We start from the raw sequence: 19485 nt of genomic DNA, 5'->3' as shown, positions 1-19485 counted from the left end.
CGAGTGACCTTATTTAGCCAAGGCTGAGTTTTAAATATTTGCCAGTAGCTCATCAGGATTATTGTAATGAGGAAGGTTTCATCAAAGGTGGCTAAAGGAGATGCAGCGAAGGCAGCTGAGAATTGGGGAGCAGTTTTAGGTGTTATAGGGCGTGTAAGAGAGGGCGCCTGGGTTTGTTTAGAGGATGAGTGAGGAATGGGAACATTAAACAAAATGAAATTATGATCAGCTGGACACACATCAATCACCTCAACACCGATCAGTGAGAGCCCAGATGACAAGATGAGGTCTAGAATGTGGCCCTGCTTGTGTGTAGGGCCGTTGACAGACTGGGTCAGGTTAAATGACTCCAAGAGTTGTGAAAATTCCCTAACCAAAGGTTTGGAGGGGCAACACATATGGATATTGAAGTCACCAAGGATTAGAAACCTATCAGTGGTTGGCAGTGTCACAGACAGAAAATTCCTGAATGAAATCTTTGTTAAGGTGAGGAGGCCTAGGACAGATCCAGCATAAACAGCTGCAGTTCAAAACTAGTGTAGTCACTTCTGAGTAGCATTCTGCATTTAAAGTGTAATGAACCGCTGATCTATACCATAAGTCATCCTTGCAGGGGATTGTCGGAACTGTATGCGCAGTCGCAATAAGGACAGACGTGCTCAGAGGCATGCCCCGTAACGTGTATGGAGCAGTCTGTCGCAGCAGGAATAAGTTGTACAAAATCCATGTAAGTTACGATAATACTTTGATAAGTATGATAAGTGTGTTTCTAATGTAAGGTATGTTGCTGCGTTTGTATTGTGAGCTATCTGAAAACCTTTTTATTCTGTACTTACGTTACTTACATCCATGTGCTATTTTTTAGCTAGACATGTGTGTCATGCAAGCTAGCAGCACCCCATGAGAAACGGGCCGAAGTGTTTTAAGTGTTCACCGGAGTTTGCACCCTTGGCAAGCGGACTGAGGTATGTGATGAGAGGTGATCTGTTGTTATATTTTATTTAACCGAACTGTGTAACCCCTTTTGTTTTATTTAATCTGTGACTGTATATCTCAGAATTACTTGTTTGAACTTACCTGAATTAACTTAAGCTCATTGTTGTTATTGCTCATTGTTATAGTTCAAAAGGACTGTACGGGTATCATTTTTTTCTTATTTTATAGTTTTCACGGTGCTCAATGTCCAGAGAATGAGCCGTGTGTGGTGAGGAAATAAATGGCTGCACCCGTTAGAGACTCTTCTGTCGTTCTTGATGTCAAGGGCTGCTACATAAAGTGATCTCTGAAAACTGTTGCCAAGCGGCCACAACGGCGGCAGGTCCAAGGTGTGTTAAGGAAGTTACAGTTTTCAGGAGTCAATTCCACAAAAGCAGCTAGATCATCAGTGGGTAGCCAAGTTTCAGTGATAAAAAGAAAGTCCAAGCCATGAGAGACAAACAGGTCACGGTATATGAAAGTCTTGTTCACCACGGACCTTGCATTGATTAATGCCAAATTCAGTGGTGAAGAATCCGAGACTGAATGTGTGACAGCACCAGATGGTACAAATTCCAGATGCTGAAAATTGGTGGTGTTGGCACCTCTGTTTTTCCTGTTCAGTCCAGTTGGGAGACGACGAGAAGCTCTCCAGATCATAGCTGGACTGGCAGATGGGTTTTTTTTGTTTGTTTGTTTTTGTAACGGTATAAACAATGAAAGGTGGTGGTTTGGCCAGATGCTGACCGATGTGTAAAAATAACTCAGCTGTTTGGTGCTGGCAATGGCGGAACTTCCATAGAGGCCAGCAGATGGATGAGGGAAAGGTGAGGCAGGAGGAGGAGAGACCTGAGGCGGCCGCCTGTCCGAGTGTCAGGTGAACTGAACTTCAGGTAAGAAGTTATGACCTGCAGTCTATCTGGGTCAGATATAAACCAAGTTTAGGTGGAGTTTATTTTCGTTGTGCTGACTTGTTACAGTCAGTTACAATAACTCGTACTGCGTGCTAGCTAGCATGACAGAGTTTCTATACAGCTGGGTGGGTGCTATGACGTTACTGATAGTGAACTTTATTTTATTCATAAGGTTAGTTAGTAGAGTTGCCACCCGTCCCGTAAAAAAATGGAATCGTCCCGTATTCAGAGAAAATATTACGTGTTTGTATTGAGCTGAAAAGTTTCCCCCGTACTTCAGCTAGAATGAAAAAAAGACACAAAGCTGGATCTATTCTGTGTTTTTTATGATGCACAGCTGCCTCTTCTTCTCTCATTCTCTCCCCCTCCCTCTCCCTGTTGCTACTTCAAGCATGAAACTGATCAATGATCAGCTGATCATCACGGAATATTGATAAAATGTCGGACACAACAGGGATTTTAAAAGAAACACATTAGAAACACACAAGCTAATTCAAGTAAAGCACAAGCATCTGTACATAGCTATGTTTGTTTAGCAATCCTGGCTCAAGAGTTGGCTGTTCATCTTGTAATCGGAAGGTTGCCGGTTCGAGCCCCAGCTCGGACAGTCTCGGTCGTTGTGTCCTTGGGCAAGACACTTCAGCCGTTGCCTACTGGTGGTGGTCAGAGGGCCCGGTGGCACCAGTGGTGCCTCTGTCAGTGCGCCTCAGGGCGGCTGTGGCTACAATGTAGCTTGCCATCACCAGTGTGTGAATGTGTGGATGACTTAATGTTTAAAGCGCTTTGGGGTCCTTAGGGACTAGTAAAGCGCTATACAAATGCTGGCCATTTACCATATTTTGCTATCTGGGGTCATAAAAAAGCTCCATCTTCACTGCGGTTTTCACTGTGTGCAGTGTCGCTGATTTTCATGTGGTATAGATCCAAATTTAAAGAGAATGAAACACTACACATATAAAAGCTCAATTATATCTTACTTACCGCTCTTACTTACAATTATATCTTTGTTTTCGTTAACAAATTTTCCTCTGAGTTATCGATTCTGTCTTTATTTTGCAAACATAAACTAATGTAAGTCTATTAACCACAACCAACCAACCGGGTGTAATGTTCCATATTTACAATATATGGTGCTACGCGTGTTTTTAAAAACTTTTAAGTACTTTTTTCTTAAATCCAGCTTCACAGGAAGTCTTACACCCTCATTGGGTTTTGAGAGCGGGGCTGTAATGTGATGTAAATAAGTTTTTATATTTGTAGTGTTTCACGGATGGTGGGTATTTTATATTGGTGTGGACAGATTTGTCCCGAGGGAGGACAAAGTTTGAAATCACAAAGTTTTTGGTATGAAATTAAGCTTTTGATGTTTCCTCTCGCGGTAGTGTTGGGTTTTTTCGGATTTTGACCTTATCACTATTGTGTAATTTCATCAACAGAACAACTGAACTTCTAAAGTTATCTCACTTTAAGAGGGAACAGCCGCCACGGGCCACATGTGACTTAGGCTCAGGTACATTTACTGTGCTCTGCTGCCATCTAATGGTCATTTTAGATTTTTTATTTTTTTTTTCATGTGATTGGCGTTGTTTCTCAGCGAAATGACGCACAAAGGGCCGATTATATACATCTCGTAGCGATGGAGCATGGGTAAAGGAACACCAGCTATGGATCAGTCCATAAAATGGACGTTATTAGCTGAAATCAGTCCCATCGTTTTGGGCCAGTATGGGCCATCTCCAACAGATAGTTTGTTCAGAAGGTTGTTATCATCCATTCAGATGGAGGATCACTTACAAGAGCATGGCAAGACTCCAGATCCGCTCTAGTTGGAATCCGATGAATACAGCAGTCTTTACAGGTAAGACCATATAAATGGACAGCATTTATATAGTAACTATTAACAAGTCAGCGAGTGATGATAATAATGATAATGTGGTTATGTTAGTAATACATTAATTCTCCACACGATGTTCATTTACAGAAATGTTTCACAGAAACTGATTTCTCTATCAAAGAGTGAACTAGTGTGTTTGCGTAGATTACCTCTGTATGAATGTACGCCTAAAGGAAGGCGTGTTTGTCTGGGGGAAGACAAGAAGCAGAAGTACTTGAGAGAGGCAGCTGCAGTGAGGACATAGACACCTTACACTGAGGTCAGAGCTCAGAATCTGAAACAGCTCAGGTTTATATTCTAGGGGTTATAAAAAAATCTAAGTTAATTTATAAAGAAACTTTCAAATAATAATTATAATCACAATTATGATTATTATTATAAAAAACAAACATTTAAGTGGCTTTTCTGTCACATGTATTGTGTTAGCCCTGCAATAAACTGGGAGCCTGTCCTGCCTTTGCCTTGTTGCAGCAGGGATAGGCTTCATCCTCCTGTGACCCTGAATTGGATACATTGAGGACAGCTACCTGTAGTCTGAAAAACAGTTTTGTCAAGTTTGCAGGTCTATCAGCACGAGACATTCTTACATAGAAAACACTGTTAAAGTCTCTAAGTCAGTTAAGCATAATTGGTCCAGTCTGTGTGGATAAATATAGTATGTTGATGTCCATTTATTCACACATTTTCTTAAGTGCTTTTCCAGTTCAGGAACACAGTGCGGGTGAACCTGGATACGTTAAATAAATAAACCTTAAAACGTTAACAATAAACCTGCATCCATGTATGTTGTTGCCCACAGGATGAGAAAATCATGCATGATGCAGATAAAGTGACTAAATCATCTTTTTTGTGGTTTATTCTCTTCAAACCAGCAGATGGCATTCAGAAGAAGTCAGGGAAGAAATTTAGCCGTGTACTGAAAAGGTATTTTTTCTTATTATCAAAGGACATTTGGAGTGACGGCTTCTACAACTCAGTTCTTGGTCATGCTTAAGTAAAGCCTACAGGCAAAGAAGTCACAGTGTTGATATTCAACACAAAGAGAAAAGCTTGTTTGAATGTATTTACAATCACAGTTTTCAAAACCTCTGACTGTAAACAGCTTTACAGGTTTGATATAATTTGACACTTGATATCAGGTGATGGGATTTAATTAAAAGGTATCCCACATAATAGTTTTTTATCTTGTCATGGGAGACCCACCCCTTCCTCCCAAGTTAACTGCAGCCCAAAGAATCTATTGGGGGTATTTACACACTCACAACCATTGGGGCAAAAAGAGCAACCAAAAAACGGGCAACCTGCACAGCCACAGATGTGCGAGAAGGTTGAAGAGCTATAAGCTCTACTCACGAAGGAACTCTTGGAGAATCTTGCTAATGGTAACAGGGGACAAGTACTCCTGCCCAAGCTGACATGATATATCCGCACATACAGCCCAGCCACAAAGTGAACCAAGTCGTTTAGTTAAAGACAGCATGACCTGAAATTTCTTACTCCTAAGTTAAATGGATGGATGAGTGGATGAAAGTTAGATGATTACAAGCATAAAATCATAAAAGCCACTAGTTCCCACACTGGAGTTCCCTAACACTGAGTATCATTTGTACTGAGCTTGTATCAACAGTTATAATGGACTAAGCTACCTGAGACATTGCATTGAATTATTGTTTCTATCTTAATTATTTCACCTGAGAGGTTTTAGCTCAGATATTCAGCTTTTTCCTTTCAGTAGATCAAACCACTTAGTCCTGTTTCTGCTTTCATTTTGATTGCAAGAAGAAGAAGAAGAAAGCTTCAAAGAAGTGGTGTTCAGGGTCTCAGTGAACAGTGTGCCGATCATGGTCACGCACTGCATGTGGTTTTAAACTTTGAAATATATATTGTTATTGGGGGATGTGTCATATTAGTGCATTAGGTACAGTTTATTATTGAAAACTGTTGAGTTCTGTTTTCTGTTTTGATGACCACTTAGACCAAAGATTTTAAAAAGTGTTGTTTTTAAGATCCTTTTTTAAAAATCTATAAAGTGCTTGTTCATTTTTATTCAAAAAAGTTTTACATAAATGTTAATGTTTCATTTATGATATTTTATAGCTTACACTACTCTGCACAGGTCTACATTAGAGACATTTCTGTTACATATGTATGAGAATGAAACAGATTTATCAAATGTTATTTGATTAGATACACAATGTGAAGTTCATCATTTTCATAAAAATAAAACTATAATGACAAACATCAACAGCTTTGCTTATTTCTGAGACATTAATGCTTGAAAACAACTATTTTTGAAATGTTTTAATATTTAGACAGTGTATATTTGTAGGCTGAAACTATAATGGTGAACCTGAGGTGATGGCCAACAGAAAGTAAATATATATATATAAATATAAAACAATATTCAAGTAATGTTTTTACCCTGTGCAGTGTGTGGACGCTGTGCACTCAATCACCTCATACACTGTAGTAAACATGCACTGCTAGCTGGATGAACACCACCATCTCTCCACATTGTCACCATCTGTGAGCACAAATTGCTGCTCTGCCAGAAAATCACATATAACATACACAGAGGTGAAGAATATTACTACTATTAAACATTAGAGAGACAACAGATACCATACTGATTGTGAATGAATAAAATATGATATCATTTTCAATTCAGGTGTCACAATAATTTATCCAAACTATATATCTGTCGCAGGGTTAACACATAGACACAAACAACCATTTGCACTCACACCTAGGGGCAACATATCCCCACTAACTGCATGTCTTTGGACTGCAGGAGGAAGCCAGAGTACCCAGGAAGAACCCACACAAAGACGGGGAGAACATGCAAAATCTACACAGAAAGACCCCAGCCTGATGCTGTGAGGCAACAGTGCTGACCTCTGTGCTACTGCTGTGTGTATGCGTTCAGATTTTTCAGTTGCAGAAAATGCAACTGAATGAATCAAATATTGTGGGGATAGGTTAATTGGATAATTCAAATTGCCACTAGGTGTGAATGTGCGAGTGAATGTGAGTGTGAATGGTTGTCTGTCTCTATGTGTTAGCCCTGCAACAGACTGGCGACCTGTCCAGGTTGTACCCCGCCTTTCGCCCTATGACAACTGGGATAGGCTCCAGCGCCCCCCGCGACCCTGAAAAGGATAAGCGGAAGCGAATGGATGGATGGATCAAATATTGAACAAAAATATATTCTAACATTCTGCATTCTCAAATTTCACAGTAAATTTTTGATGAACAGAAAAAGTATTAATTATAAAAAATAATAATATTATATATTATTAAAATTTTCTGCAACCATGACCAAAGTCACAATCATCATTACAGTATTGTGGACTTACTGCTTGGCTAATAGTGACAAACTTCAGGAGAGATCATGATGACAGAAAACTGCAAACAACACTGTGAATGCAAGCTTTTTTTTCTTGTTTCTGTGACCTCAGCGTGCTGGCAGACTTGTTCAAGAGTTTAAAAAGTGATAATTAACTACTCTGTTTGTCTATATTCTATGTATCATATGGGGATAAAAAGATTATTTGAGAAAATCTGTTTTGAATCTAGTTTTTATATGTTTAATTTTATAGTAAGTAGAAATTTTAACCCAAACGTTATTGGTAACATGACCCTTGTGATGGGTTCTGAGTTTCGACCCAATTTTTGGCAACCCCAACTTTAAACATTGGTCAGTTTAACCCAATTTTTGGATAGTTATCCTAACCCAGTGTGCTGGATCAAAACAGTAACCCAACCTTGTTAAGTTGAAACAACCAAGCATTGGTTTGGTCCATATTTGACCCAGCGTTGGGTTACAAATTGGCTCATTTTTAACCCAGCGTTTTTTAGAGTGCGTGGAGAACTGTTCTGGCAAACTGAAAAGAGAATTAAAATGAAAAAAAGCCAAACAGACCATCTTGGAATCAACAATCAAAAAATGATCGCAAATTTATGAAAAATAATCACTGGTTCATATTTCAATTAAATATGAATATGTTCCTTAACTGTAAACAGTTAAGATGTGATTTAGTTTACATCCTTCACCCAGCATATTTGTCCGGGCCTTCAGGTAAACATAGGAATAATTTCAGTCAACATGGCTTATAGTAGAGATTCTGTAGGAAAGATTGCTAGCTCTAATATTAATATCACCAAATCCAAGGACACACCAACTGCTCAGATTTCTAGAAAAAAAACATTTTTAAAAGATTTCAGTCTATCCATTCATTTTCTTCTGCCTAATCAATTCAGGTTCACAGTGGTAGGGTGGGGGGCTACAGCCTGTCCCAGTGGTCATAGTTAGTGTACGATACCTTTGGACAGGGATCAGTCTGGTACATCTCCTCACCAACTTCACTGGAGTGTGCACTCTTAAGTATTTTTCCCACATCTGGATAAAAAATACTGATATTTACAAATAACAGAATCAGCTGATGCCGCCTGAGTGAAATCCTGATTATAAATGTTAGGAACAGAGACAGGGAGGTACTGTTTGAAGTTTATTGTTAACATGAGTCAATGATCATTTACAGCAGTGGTTCCCAAACTTTTTTTTACTAGGCCCCCCTTTGTTTTACAAGAAAACTGGGGGTCTCCGCAGGTCTTTTCTAGGAGGGTGACATGGCTGCCCTCCAGTGATCCTCCATGGGCTCTTATGCTCTGGAGGGCCTCTAGATGTCTGGGGCCTGGATCTCCTCCATGCCTGCTTCATGTCCTGTTGGCAGGGCTATGGCTCCCAACACCTACTATTAGATACTTACATGGAGAAACCTTTTGAATACAAGCATGCTCACGCACACAGGTGTGCACACGGGTGAAATCCTGCAGTGCCCACAAGGTCCCTCTGTTCAAGAAAGCACATGTACAGGCCCATTTGAAGTTTGCCACTGAACAACTCAGTGATTCAGAGGAGGACTGGGTGAAAGTGTTGTGGTCAGATGAGACAAGCTATTTGGCATCAACTCAATTCGCCGTGTTTAGAGGAGGATTGCTGCCTATGACTCCAAGGACATCGTTCCCACCATTGTACATGGAGGTGGAAACATTATGGTTTGGGGGTGTTTTTCTGCCAGGGGTACAGGACAACTGCACCGCATCAAAGGGAGGATGGATGGGGTCATCATCAAATCTTGGGTGAGAACCTCCATCCCTCAGCCAGGGCATTGAAAATTGGTCATAGGTGGGTATTCCAGCATGACAGTGATCCAAAACACACGGCCAAGGCAGCAAAGGACTGGCTCAAGAAGAAGCATATTAAGGTCTTGGAGTGGCATGGTCAGTCTACAGACCTTAATCCCATAGAAAATCTGTGGAGGGAACTGAAGGTTTGTGCTGCCAAACTTCAACCATGAAACATTAATGACTTGGAGAAGATCTTCTGCAAAGAGGAGTGGGACAAAATCTGCCTGATATGTGTGCAAAAATCAAATCACAAAATCACCTGGGGCTCAAATGATTTTTTTCTCTGGCTGTATCTGGGTTTTTCCACTATTGACTGTGTCTAGCAATCCGGACTTTTTCTCAGATTGCTTTATGTAGCCACCGGTGCTATCTGTAGAAAAATATTACACCACTGGACTTTCATGACAGTACTAAATAGTGCACGTCTTTGACTGGATTTGAAAATAATGGTTCATTCTGTTTATTGATAATACAAATTATACTAATTAATATTATATGGAGAGTCATCACTCATTCAGTAAATGCTATTTGGATAGTCTGCAAAAACTTAACATTCAGTGTTTTCTCAATTTCTATAAGTCACAAGAGTAAGCCTGCTGATGTTTTGTTTCTTTTTACTCTACACTAATACACGGTCATAGGAGAATGCGTGTCTGCGCGAAATGTGATTGGAGCCATCTTGAAAGGAGAAAAGAAAAAAATATTTAATAACACTGAAAGAAAGATGATACTCAAGACACCTTAAACAACCTACATAAGTTTAAAGCCACAAATGTTCCAGGAAGAAGTTCAGAAATTCTTTGAGGGCCAGACATGCTTAAACAATAGCAGGGTGTGGGGGGAAACCCCACAGAACTATGTTCACAAACCACACTGAACATAGTTCTGTGGGGTTTTGTTTCGTGACTGTGTGACTTGGAGCCATTAATATATCAGTGCATATGTTGAAGCTTGGTAGTCTTTTGATTTTCCACCAGTAAAATAATTCCATGTCTAGATCAGTTAGAGGTTGGTTCAGGAATATTTTTGAGTTTCTCCCAGTCAGTTTGAACTCTTTTGGCGGATTCTTTTATAAATAATAACAACAAGAAAACGAATGAACCAAACAGCCAAATGATGTACAGTCATGTGAAAAAATACATTTTCACAAGATTCTACACCGTGAATGATTCATGATTCGGTAGTTTGTAGGACCGTTTTCAACAGTACAACAATAGGAGATTAGCCCTTTATTGTCATTGTACATGTGCAACTAAATTGTGCTGAATTTTTTATCATTCATTAGTAACGTGAAGAATTTTTTCAGTCTTTCACATCATTGTGAAGAACTTTTTTCTCACTCTTCTTTAGGTCAAGTCAAGTGGCTTTGTTGTCATTTCAACCATGTGCAGTGGTACAGTACACAGTACAGTGAGACAGCATTCCTCCAAGACCAGGGTGCTACATATAGCAGACAATCAACACAGAACTACATAAAGTGTAAGTGTGCAGAAATTGCAAAAAAACCCAAAAACAAACAAAAACAGTGCAACACCAGAACAGAATGATACAGACACAACAGTGTGCAATAGAAAAGTGCAACAATGGCAATGGGTTGTGCAAAAAGTAACTTGATGTATGAAGGTGTGTGTGTGCGTGCGTGTGTGTGTGTGTGTGTAACATTTATGGTCTCAGCCATTGCAACACCTTGAGTTGTGGCTGTGGGACAGATGACTACATATTTGAAACTTTAACATTTTGATTTACAGGGAAGTCCATGGCCAACTCCGTGATTGTAAGGTGCTCGGATCCCATGGCTTCATACATCATTCCTCCATCACCATGACTGAAAATTGACAAGCAAGTCATACTTGTTCAGTTATTTTCTTTTCTAAATGTACTGTCATGAACTTTAACATTTACCACACTAAATGAGACCTGTGGATCTGAGATGTAGATGTAGATGTAGATTTTTGCCATTTTCTCTGGGCATTGGTCTGACCTGAATCTGTTAGGATGCCTGAATGCTCCAGACCAGCAAGGTGCCAAACCTTCTGATTTTATAAAGGTGTTCACACCTGCTGATGACCAGTAAATCAAGTGCATTTGATTGAATCCAATTTTCCTAGGACAGTGAAAACTTCCTTAATTCGGAAGTACGGAAGTTATTCCTGGAAAATTATTGTTACTGCAGTCAAAAACAAAGACATCTTTTGTTCTTGTCTTTTGGTATTTGTACACTCCACGTGAGATATACTTCTGTGTAACTTCTTAATAATGTCTTAGTTATGACAGAGATGCATTGAAATGGGCACACAACCAGGAACAATAACTCTTGGCTATCTGTGCTTCAATTAGCTGCTCACATACCTAGCCAAGTTACATTACTTGTTGACTTGTCACCTGCAAGATAAGGACACAGATTTGGCTTCAGTCACAGTCTCTTTTTTTTAGTTTCTTTTACCTGGAAATACAAATCTATTTCCAAAACTCAGTTTTCAAAACTTTAGCACACAAGTTCTCCTGTGCTCCACAAACTTAGAACAAGCACCAACGTAGTGTTTGCCCTGATAAAAGTGGTCTATACTCATAAATTTGCCATGAATGAAAACATTCAGTGTTTAAACAAGTAGATGTACTTCTTTAAAACTTCATGCACATGCACATATTTTTTTATTAATATGGTTATTTCTATTTAAACACGTATAAAGATAAGATTAGCCTCAGAGGTTGCAGCCCTCACAGCTTTGTGTCGTAAAAGGATTCCCGCACCTCCAACCCTCTTCTGCTCCTCATTTTACTGAACAGTCTAGCGTTATTAAATAAATAAAAATTTAAGAGATGGAAATTTGTTGCCTGAGGACAGTAGCTAATCTAGAGGGTTAAAAATGAAAAGGCATCTGTGCAAAAGTACAATGGCAGAGACAGCAGGGTGCCGTTTGTATACTGAAACATGCTGAAATTAACAGCAACATTTTTCCACATTTAGCTCCAAACCTTACAAAAACATGTTTTTCAAGTCATTTTTGTTGTGGGGACATTCTTGAAATATTTAAATACTTGAATAAACAAACCATGTTCAATTGGCCGGTAAATTTAAAAAAGAACATTTTCATGTATGTCTTCCTCAATTTTTATGAAAACAAACCCTTTTAAGCTCATGTCACAACATCTCAATCAGTTTAGGACAATCGGGCCAGGACTTTACGTAGGCCACTCCAAAGTCTTCATTTCATTTTTCTTACATCATTAGAGGTGGACTTGCTGGTGTGTTTTAGCTCATTGTCCTGCTGTTCTCCTTCAGGATGTTTTGGTAGACAGCAGAATTCACTAGGGCAAAACAGCCCCAGACCATCACACTACCACCACCATATTTTACTGTTGGTATAATGTTCCTTTTCTGAAATGAAAGGACAGTGAAAACTTTTTTAATTCTGTTGAATAAAGTTAAATTACTACACCTGATGACCAAGATAAAATTTCAAGCAGCAGAAACTTCAGATGTTCAGATAATGTTGATAAATAAAGTTTAAATTATCAGAAATGAGGGAGGCCAATCAAATTACGTTTTTCGTTTGTTTGTTGGGTGGGGGGGGGTTGGGCAGGTAGTATTGTCACCAACATTCAACACTTTTTCTAAGCACAACATAATGTTCTTAAAAATCAAACAAATGACAAATGTGCAGTAATAAAAGTTCATACATTATAGATAAAATATATTCATTTCACTTAACCTAATGACACCTTTACTCTCTCATGCAAAGTACGCAAGTTATTCCTGGAAAATTATTGTTACTCTTATTGTTACAGTAATTATTGTTACTGCAGTCAAAAACAAAGACATCTTTTGTTCTTGTCTTTTGGTATTTGTACGCTCCATGTGAGATATTGCAGCCCTACTGCATCTAGGGTAAATGAAACCCAGACGACGCCACTGAGTCACTGCTGTGTTTATTTAAAACTATGATACACTTACTTCAATGTAACTTCTTAATAATCCCTTAGTTATGACAGAGATGCATTGAAATGGGCACACAACCAGGAACAATAACCCTTGGCTATCTGTGCTTTAATTAGCTGCTCACATACCTAGCCAAGTTTCATTACTTGTTGACTTGTCACCTGCAAGATAAGGACACAGATTTGGCTTCAGTCACAGTCTCTTTTTTTTTAGTTTCTTTTACCTGGAAATACAAATCTATTTCCAAAACTCAGTTTTCAAAACTTTAGCACACAAGTTCTCCTGTGCTCCACAAACTTAGAATTGACAAGCACCAACGTAGTGTTTGCCCTGATAAAAGTGGTCTATACTCATAAATTTGCCATGAATGAAAACATTCAGTGTTTAAACAAGTAGATGTACTTCTTTACAACTTCATGCACATGCACATATTTTTTTTATTAATATGGTTATTTCTATTTAAACACGTATAAAGATAAGATTAGCCTCAGAGGTTGCAGCCCTCACACTTTGTGTCGTAAAAGGATTCCCGCACCTCCAACCCTCTTCTGCTCCTCATTTTACTGAACAGTCTAGTGTTATTAAATAAATAAAAATTTAAGAGATGGAAATTTGTTGCCTGAGGACAGTAGCTAATCTAGAGGGTTAAAAATGAAAAGGCATCTGTGCAAAAGTACAATGGCAGAGACAGCAGGGTGCCGTTTGTATACTGAAACATGCTGAAATTAACAGCAACATTTTTCCACATTTAGCTCCAAACCTTACAAAAACATGTTTTTCAAGTCATTTTTGTTGTGGGGACATTCTTGAAATATTTAAATACTTGAATAAACAAACCATGTTCAATTGGCCGGTAAATTTAAAAAAGAACATTTTCATGTATGTCTTCCTCAATTTTTATGAAAACAAACCCTTTTAAGCTCTTGTCACAACATCTCAATCAGTTTAGGACAATCGGGCCAGGACTTTACGTAGGCCACTCCAAAGTCTTCATTTCATTTTTCTGACATCATTAGAGGTGGACTTGCTGGTGTGTTTTAGCTCATTGTCCTGCTGTTCTCCTTCAGGATGTTTTGGTAGACAGCAGAATCCACTAGGGCAAAACAGCCCCAGACCATCACACTACCACCACCATATTTTACTGTTGGTATAATGTTCCTTTTCTGAAATGCTGTGTTAGTTTTACACCGGATGTATGGGGACACACACCTTCCAAAAGTTAAACTTTTGGAAGGTGTGTGAAGACGTTTTCTGGCAAATGTGAGCTGAGCCTTTATGTTCCTTTTGGTCAGCAGTGGTTTTGTCCTTGAACTCTCCCATGGATGCCATTTTAAAACCCAGTTAGCTGAATCATGAACTCTGACCTTAACTGAGACCTGTGAAGTCTGCAGCTCTTCAGTGCTGTTCAGGTCTTTGTGACCTCCTGGATGAGTCATTACTGGTCATTTTGGTAGGCCAGTCACTCCTGGAAAGCTTCACCACTTTTCCAGAGTTTCCATTTGTGGATAATGGCTCTGGTTCACTGGAATCCCACAGCTTTAGAAATGGCTTTGTAACCCTTTGCAGACTGATAGATGTCACTGAATTTATTTCTCAGGTGTTTCTTTAGATCGTGGCATCAGGTCTTGCTTATTAAAATCTTTCAACCTGCTTCACTTTGTCAGACTAATTCTATTTAAATGACTTCCTGTTTCAATAAGTCTCCCAGAAAACATAATTAAGTTTAGTTTAGTAAGTTATGCTTTACTATATTTTGAACCCTGCAATCATGAAGGGCTCCATCTTCATTGCAAAGTTGCTGAAAACACAATGGGTGAATAAGCAAACAGTGGAGTGGTCAGCATTGCAGGGGCACACTTCTAAAAAGGTCCAGAACCAAACAACTAATTGACTGTTTTATTTTTCATTTGCAGGTTTCATAATGTAATATTCACAGTTATGATAAGGAATTGCTCTTATTTGCAGGGTAACTAGAAGAGGCTAATTATTTTGCATAGATCCCTTTTTAAGTGTGGTGTGTATTTTATATGTGTGTGTCTTACTTTTATGCCTATTAGTTTTTAAATTGTTATCATTTTTTAAATTGTATTGTTTTTTCTGTATTGCTTGTATTTATTTATTTTTATCTTTTTTTTATCTTCAATAACTGTTCAGCACTTTGTTTGAAAGTGCTTTATACATAAAGCCTTAATAAATAAAGTTATTATTATTATTAGTAGTAGTAGTAGTAGTAGTAGTATATTGGTGTGGACAGATTTGTAGTCCTAGGTCACCTCCCCTCAGCCTTTGCTTGAAATCCCTAAACTAAATAAAACGATAGTTGTGAAATAAAAAATAAAGCTTTTATATATTTTATAAATCTTAAATCTTACGTCTTGTGGCAGTGTTTTATTTTCGGGTCTATGACATATCGTAATTATTACGATTATTACAATAATTTATTCAACAGAATAAGTTCTTCAAGTGCTCTGTCGCCCTCCGGCCTCAGCTCAGATACATTTACTCAGCTCTGCTGCCATCTGGTGGTCATTTTAGATTTCTTCATGAGCCAAGGTAGAGGCACGTGATAGGTGTTGTTGACACTAACTGAATCTGATGAGACATGGCGCATGGGCACAGGAAGAACCGAGTGAATTATAGTGGAGGTTCCAGACAACCTGAAATAAAACTACAAAAAGTGGCCACGTTCTTGGCGAAGGAGCCTTGACTCTCAATTCCCTTCTGCTTTTCATGTTATGTCAAGAGCGTCAAGTTTTTATACCAGACACCCCTAAAAGACATGCGCCTCCAAGGCTCGGAAAATGTTCGTTTATCCACTCTTAGCCTGTATTTATCACTGCAATAGATAACTAAGGAAGTTTAAAGATTTAATTTGAAGCGTATGGCCTTTAATAGTCCATAGGCGCCTGCGCATTGCGCATGACGTTCTGATAGGGTAAAGACGATCGATCTGTACTTCCGCTGCAACCCAAACAGCTGCACCGATGTTTTTATAGTCAAAATCATCCGATCTGTGTTGTCCTCTGCTGCTTAAACCATGTCTGCATCTGGATTTGTTCTCGTGATCCTCGCGGTGTCTCTGTGGCCCGGTAAGATGGACGTTTACTCACAATCACATTAATGTCTGCATCACTGCGCCCCCCCACCAGACGACGTTTATTCATTATTCAGTTATACTCTACTGTATACAATATATAATGTAAACTTACACCAGGCTGTTGTTGCTGTTTATTGAAAACGTATAACCCCCTTGTAGTGTTGTAACTATATGCTAACCGATGCTGAAGCCATTACCTGCAATCTTCTGTCTTGTTTTCTGTTTCTTTTCTCTTTTGACTGAAGGAGACTCCAGGTTTATTACTGACCCTTTGTCATTCATAAAGCAGAAATCTCTGGTAAGCCCCGAAAAGAGCACATGTATTGAAAAAAAAAAAAAAACTAAACAAAACTGTATCTGTTTGCATAACATGAAAGCGCGAAAACTGAGCAATTTTGTCACTGTGGCTTCAGCAGACGTTGGATATCTGTCCAGAATGCAGCCAGATCATCCAGCTGTCGGCCAACATGATTTTCAGCAGCGATACCAAGGTAAAGAACGGTTTCACTTTACTTTCACTTCACTGTTTTACTCGCGACACGAACTGGGCTTGAAGAAATGCTTATTAAATAAAGTGGCCGCCACACCCTTGTAATATTTCTCTCTATGCTTTTGCAGGGAGTCGTATATGAAAGCTTGCACGCTTTGTGCCGCCGCCTCCCTGAAGAGCAGGTGTCAGAGTGTGATTTACAGGTGAAGACTTACCTGCCCAAAATCCTGCATCAAACCCCTGATCACGTGGTGAGTTTAACCTCAAGTGAGGCTTCTTTTTATGAAAGAAGACAGTAAACACTGAAGCCTTCTGAGAGTCCTTTTACTTGATGTAAAATATTTGATATATTGTGTTTTGGGGTTGTTGTTTTTTTTTTTGCTTTTTTGTAGAAACCAGGAGAGCTTTGTGCAGCTTTTGGACTTTGTGCTCCTCACGAGAAAGAGAAAGTGCAGAAACTCTCCCACCATGCAGCTGGCACAGATACATCCAGCCGCGCACTGGCCACAGGAACAAAGACAGATGTCAGTATGAGAAAGCAGAAGTCGAATATAAATTGAAAAGTGAAGTGAAACCTTTGTGAATTTTATGAAATGGGCCTCTTATCGGCTAATTCTCTCTCCAGGACGAGCTCAACCCAGTTTGCACCCTGTGTTTGTTTATCATCAAGAAGCTGGAGAGTCTGCTGCCCAAAAATATGACTGAGGTCATCTTTTCTTTACTTTGGTTCATTTAAAGAACCGTACCATCCATCACATCGTGTAAACCCTGCCTTGTCCTTCTTGCCCTGCAGGATGCTATAAAGAAGGTCATGGGGGAGGTCTGCGATCTTATACCCAAGCACTATAAGGACCAGTGTGATGATTTCATCAATAAATATGGCATCGAGATTGTCGAATTCCTTTTGTCTTCTGCTGCACCTCACACGATATGCAGTCTTCTGCACCTCTGTCTGTTCAATGAGCAGCCGGTTCCAGGTTTGTCGTTATTGATGTATAGACTGGACCTGGCTCACTTCCTCATTCACCTAATTAATGCTCTACTGTTGCTGATTCTCCAGAGGTGTTCCTCCCATCAGACTGTGAGTCATGCCGCATACTGGCTGCGCTGAGCCGACTACACCAGGGCCTCAACGCCACTGAAGCTCAAACCTATGCTTTCCTAGAGTCTGTGTGTGACATCCACCCTACCGCCATCCCTAAGGTCTGACTCTCAGCTAACAGTGGTACTCTTAGAACAACACTCTTTACAAATTATATGGAACTTTAAAACACTTGAAGCCAGTGAGCATTTTGGTAAATTTCTCCAACCTTTTTATGCGATCATTCAGCTTCTTGTCTGGACTTTCGCTCGAGTCTTTAAAGTGTCATCAGCACGATAATACTGTTGATTCTCTTTTCAGTGTGAAGCCTTCACCAGTATCTACGGCTCACGGCTGCAGAAGGTCTTGGGAAACCAGATGGGATATCCTCATGCATGTGAAGTAAGAATAAACTAAAGGTTATTGTCAATGGGTTTACATCTGAATAGCAACATAGAGCCTGTATCAGCACTAATTCAAATTTTTACCAAAGCCTGCAGCGACACAGAAATTCAGCAACTAAAACCTTCACAAACGTGCACTGATGTGCAAATTTACGATGTGAATCATTCCAGTCAGGGCAATATCAATCACAGACACACAAGTAACCACTTGATGGCACCACTCATGAGCAACTGTCATTCTTTAGGTGTTGTTCATGTTCTCATGATGTTTCTTTCCATCTGTCCTGCAGAGAGCTGATCTGTGTGTGGCCTCGAAGCAGCTGGAACCGCTGGGAAAGAATCGTTGTACCTGGGGACCAAGCTACTGGTGCAAAGATGCTGAAACTGCTCAGGAGTGTGGTGTATGTGAAATTCTTTATTATTAATAGTGTGAAATGATAAAAGACATGAACATCCATGTGAAAACTAAATATACAGCAATTAAATCGATTTTGCCACTGGCTGCCTAAAGTTATGCATCCCATCTTAAAGAAAAACACTTCAGATCGCCAGCTGGACCCAGCTCTTACTCTTCTGTGTATTTGATAAACCCTTGCTATCTGTTAAAGAGTCTTCCAATCTTTCTTTTCTAATAATTTAGCCTATTGATGAGTTTTTTTATGTTTATTGATTGCATCAGTAATACTCCTTATATAAATATCAGGATCTGTATGGAAAGACAGCTCAGTCTGCCCTGAGTTTTAGTTGTGGCAAACATGTAACATAATGTCCTCTCTGATCAGAATACAAGCAATTTCCATCCACTGAGACTGGTCAGGTTGGGGTCTACCCCAGGTTAAATGTTAAAATCACCAGTTAATTGAATGTGTCTTTTAATTATGTCTTCTCCTGTCCTCTGACATACACAGAGAAGACTGCTACTCTGTGAGACGCTACGTTTGTTTCAGATCTTTGTGTTTTCAATCTGCAGAATCAAGCCTACTGTGAGAAATACATGTGGAAGAAGAATGAGTGAAGCCTGCCAGACTGACTGCAGCCTTGTGCACACAGTGACCTACTTTTTATTAAACTGATCAACTGTTAAATGTTTTCTACCTGTGATGCACTGATTGTTTGTTTTTTACATTTTTGTTATTGTTGCTGTTTTATGGGTAAATTTTCCATATTCCAGTCAATAAGCCTTATGAATGTTACACATGAAGTTTCCAGTTTGCATGAAGTGTCCCACTGAGGCTGGGGTTCATTCTGAAACATTAGTTTAAGGCTGAACAATAAGTCTTATTCTGTGTATTACAATAGCTGTTATTATCAATGTGAAAATCTGCAAGCCACACGCTGAGCTCTAAGAATATAATGGAAACTGCTGACTGATCGACACAGCTGCTGCTTCTGTAACATTATTTGATCTTGCCTTGACTGCTGTTGCAAATGACCACATATGAATAAAAATGGTATTAAATTATATCAAAGGTGTGGTGTAAAAAAATGTAACCTGCAGAC

General features: G+C 39.3%; 1 protein-coding gene and 1 long non-coding RNA gene across 3 annotated transcripts; both read left to right on the top strand.

Moving 5' to 3' along the window:
* The first annotated feature begins 2680 nt into the window (after nucleotides 1-2680).
* On the top strand, nucleotides 2681-6779 carry LOC120725896. The gene is made up of 3 exons (XR_005694254.1): nucleotides 2681-3747; nucleotides 3928-4042; nucleotides 4659-6779. It is a non-coding gene; the product is annotated as an uncharacterized LOC120725896 (long non-coding RNA).
* A 9035-nt stretch (nucleotides 6780-15814) lies between these two features.
* On the top strand, nucleotides 15815-19449 carry sftpbb (surfactant protein Bb). 2 transcript variants are annotated; one of them, XM_040019451.1, is made up of 11 exons: nucleotides 15815-16002; nucleotides 16256-16308; nucleotides 16427-16501; nucleotides 16629-16751; nucleotides 16893-17024; nucleotides 17126-17206; nucleotides 17294-17477; nucleotides 17561-17703; nucleotides 17903-17983; nucleotides 18276-18386; nucleotides 18956-19449. In XM_040019451.1, the coding sequence occupies exons 1-11, from the start codon at nucleotides 15951-15953 to the stop codon at nucleotides 18998-19000; spliced, it is 1080 nt and encodes a 359-aa protein (XP_039875385.1). In that variant the 5' UTR covers nucleotides 15815-15950; the 3' UTR covers nucleotides 19001-19449. The 2 variants fall into 2 exon arrangements, with proteins under 2 accessions (XP_039875385.1, XP_039875384.1); XM_040019450.1 differs by having other exon boundaries at nucleotides 15817-16002; nucleotides 16424-16501.
* The last annotated feature ends 36 nt before the right edge of the window (nucleotides 19450-19485 follow it).

Source organism: Simochromis diagramma, unplaced genomic scaffold (genome assembly GCF_900408965.1).
Source record: "Simochromis diagramma unplaced genomic scaffold, fSimDia1.1 OVJJ01000822.1, whole genome shotgun sequence".
NCBI classification, from domain to species: Eukaryota; Metazoa; Chordata; class Actinopteri; order Cichliformes; family Cichlidae; genus Simochromis; species Simochromis diagramma.
Note: the sequence above shows the minus strand (reverse complement) of the source record. Positions and strands in the feature narration are given on the sequence as shown.

Bases quoted from the DNA above. Each gene is read 5' to 3' on its own strand.
- sftpbb (XM_040019450.1), top strand. From the start codon at position 15,951: ATGTCTGCATCTGGATTTGTTCTCGTGATCCTCGCGGTGTCTCTGTGG. The intron at 17,478-17,560 runs GTTTGTCGTTAT...CTGATTCTCCAG, and splicing joins CAATGAGCAGCCGGTTCCAG to AGGTGTTCCTCCCATCAGAC. The intron at 17,984-18,275 runs GTAAGAATAAAC...TCTGTCCTGCAG, and splicing joins GATATCCTCATGCATGTGAA to AGAGCTGATCTGTGTGTGGC.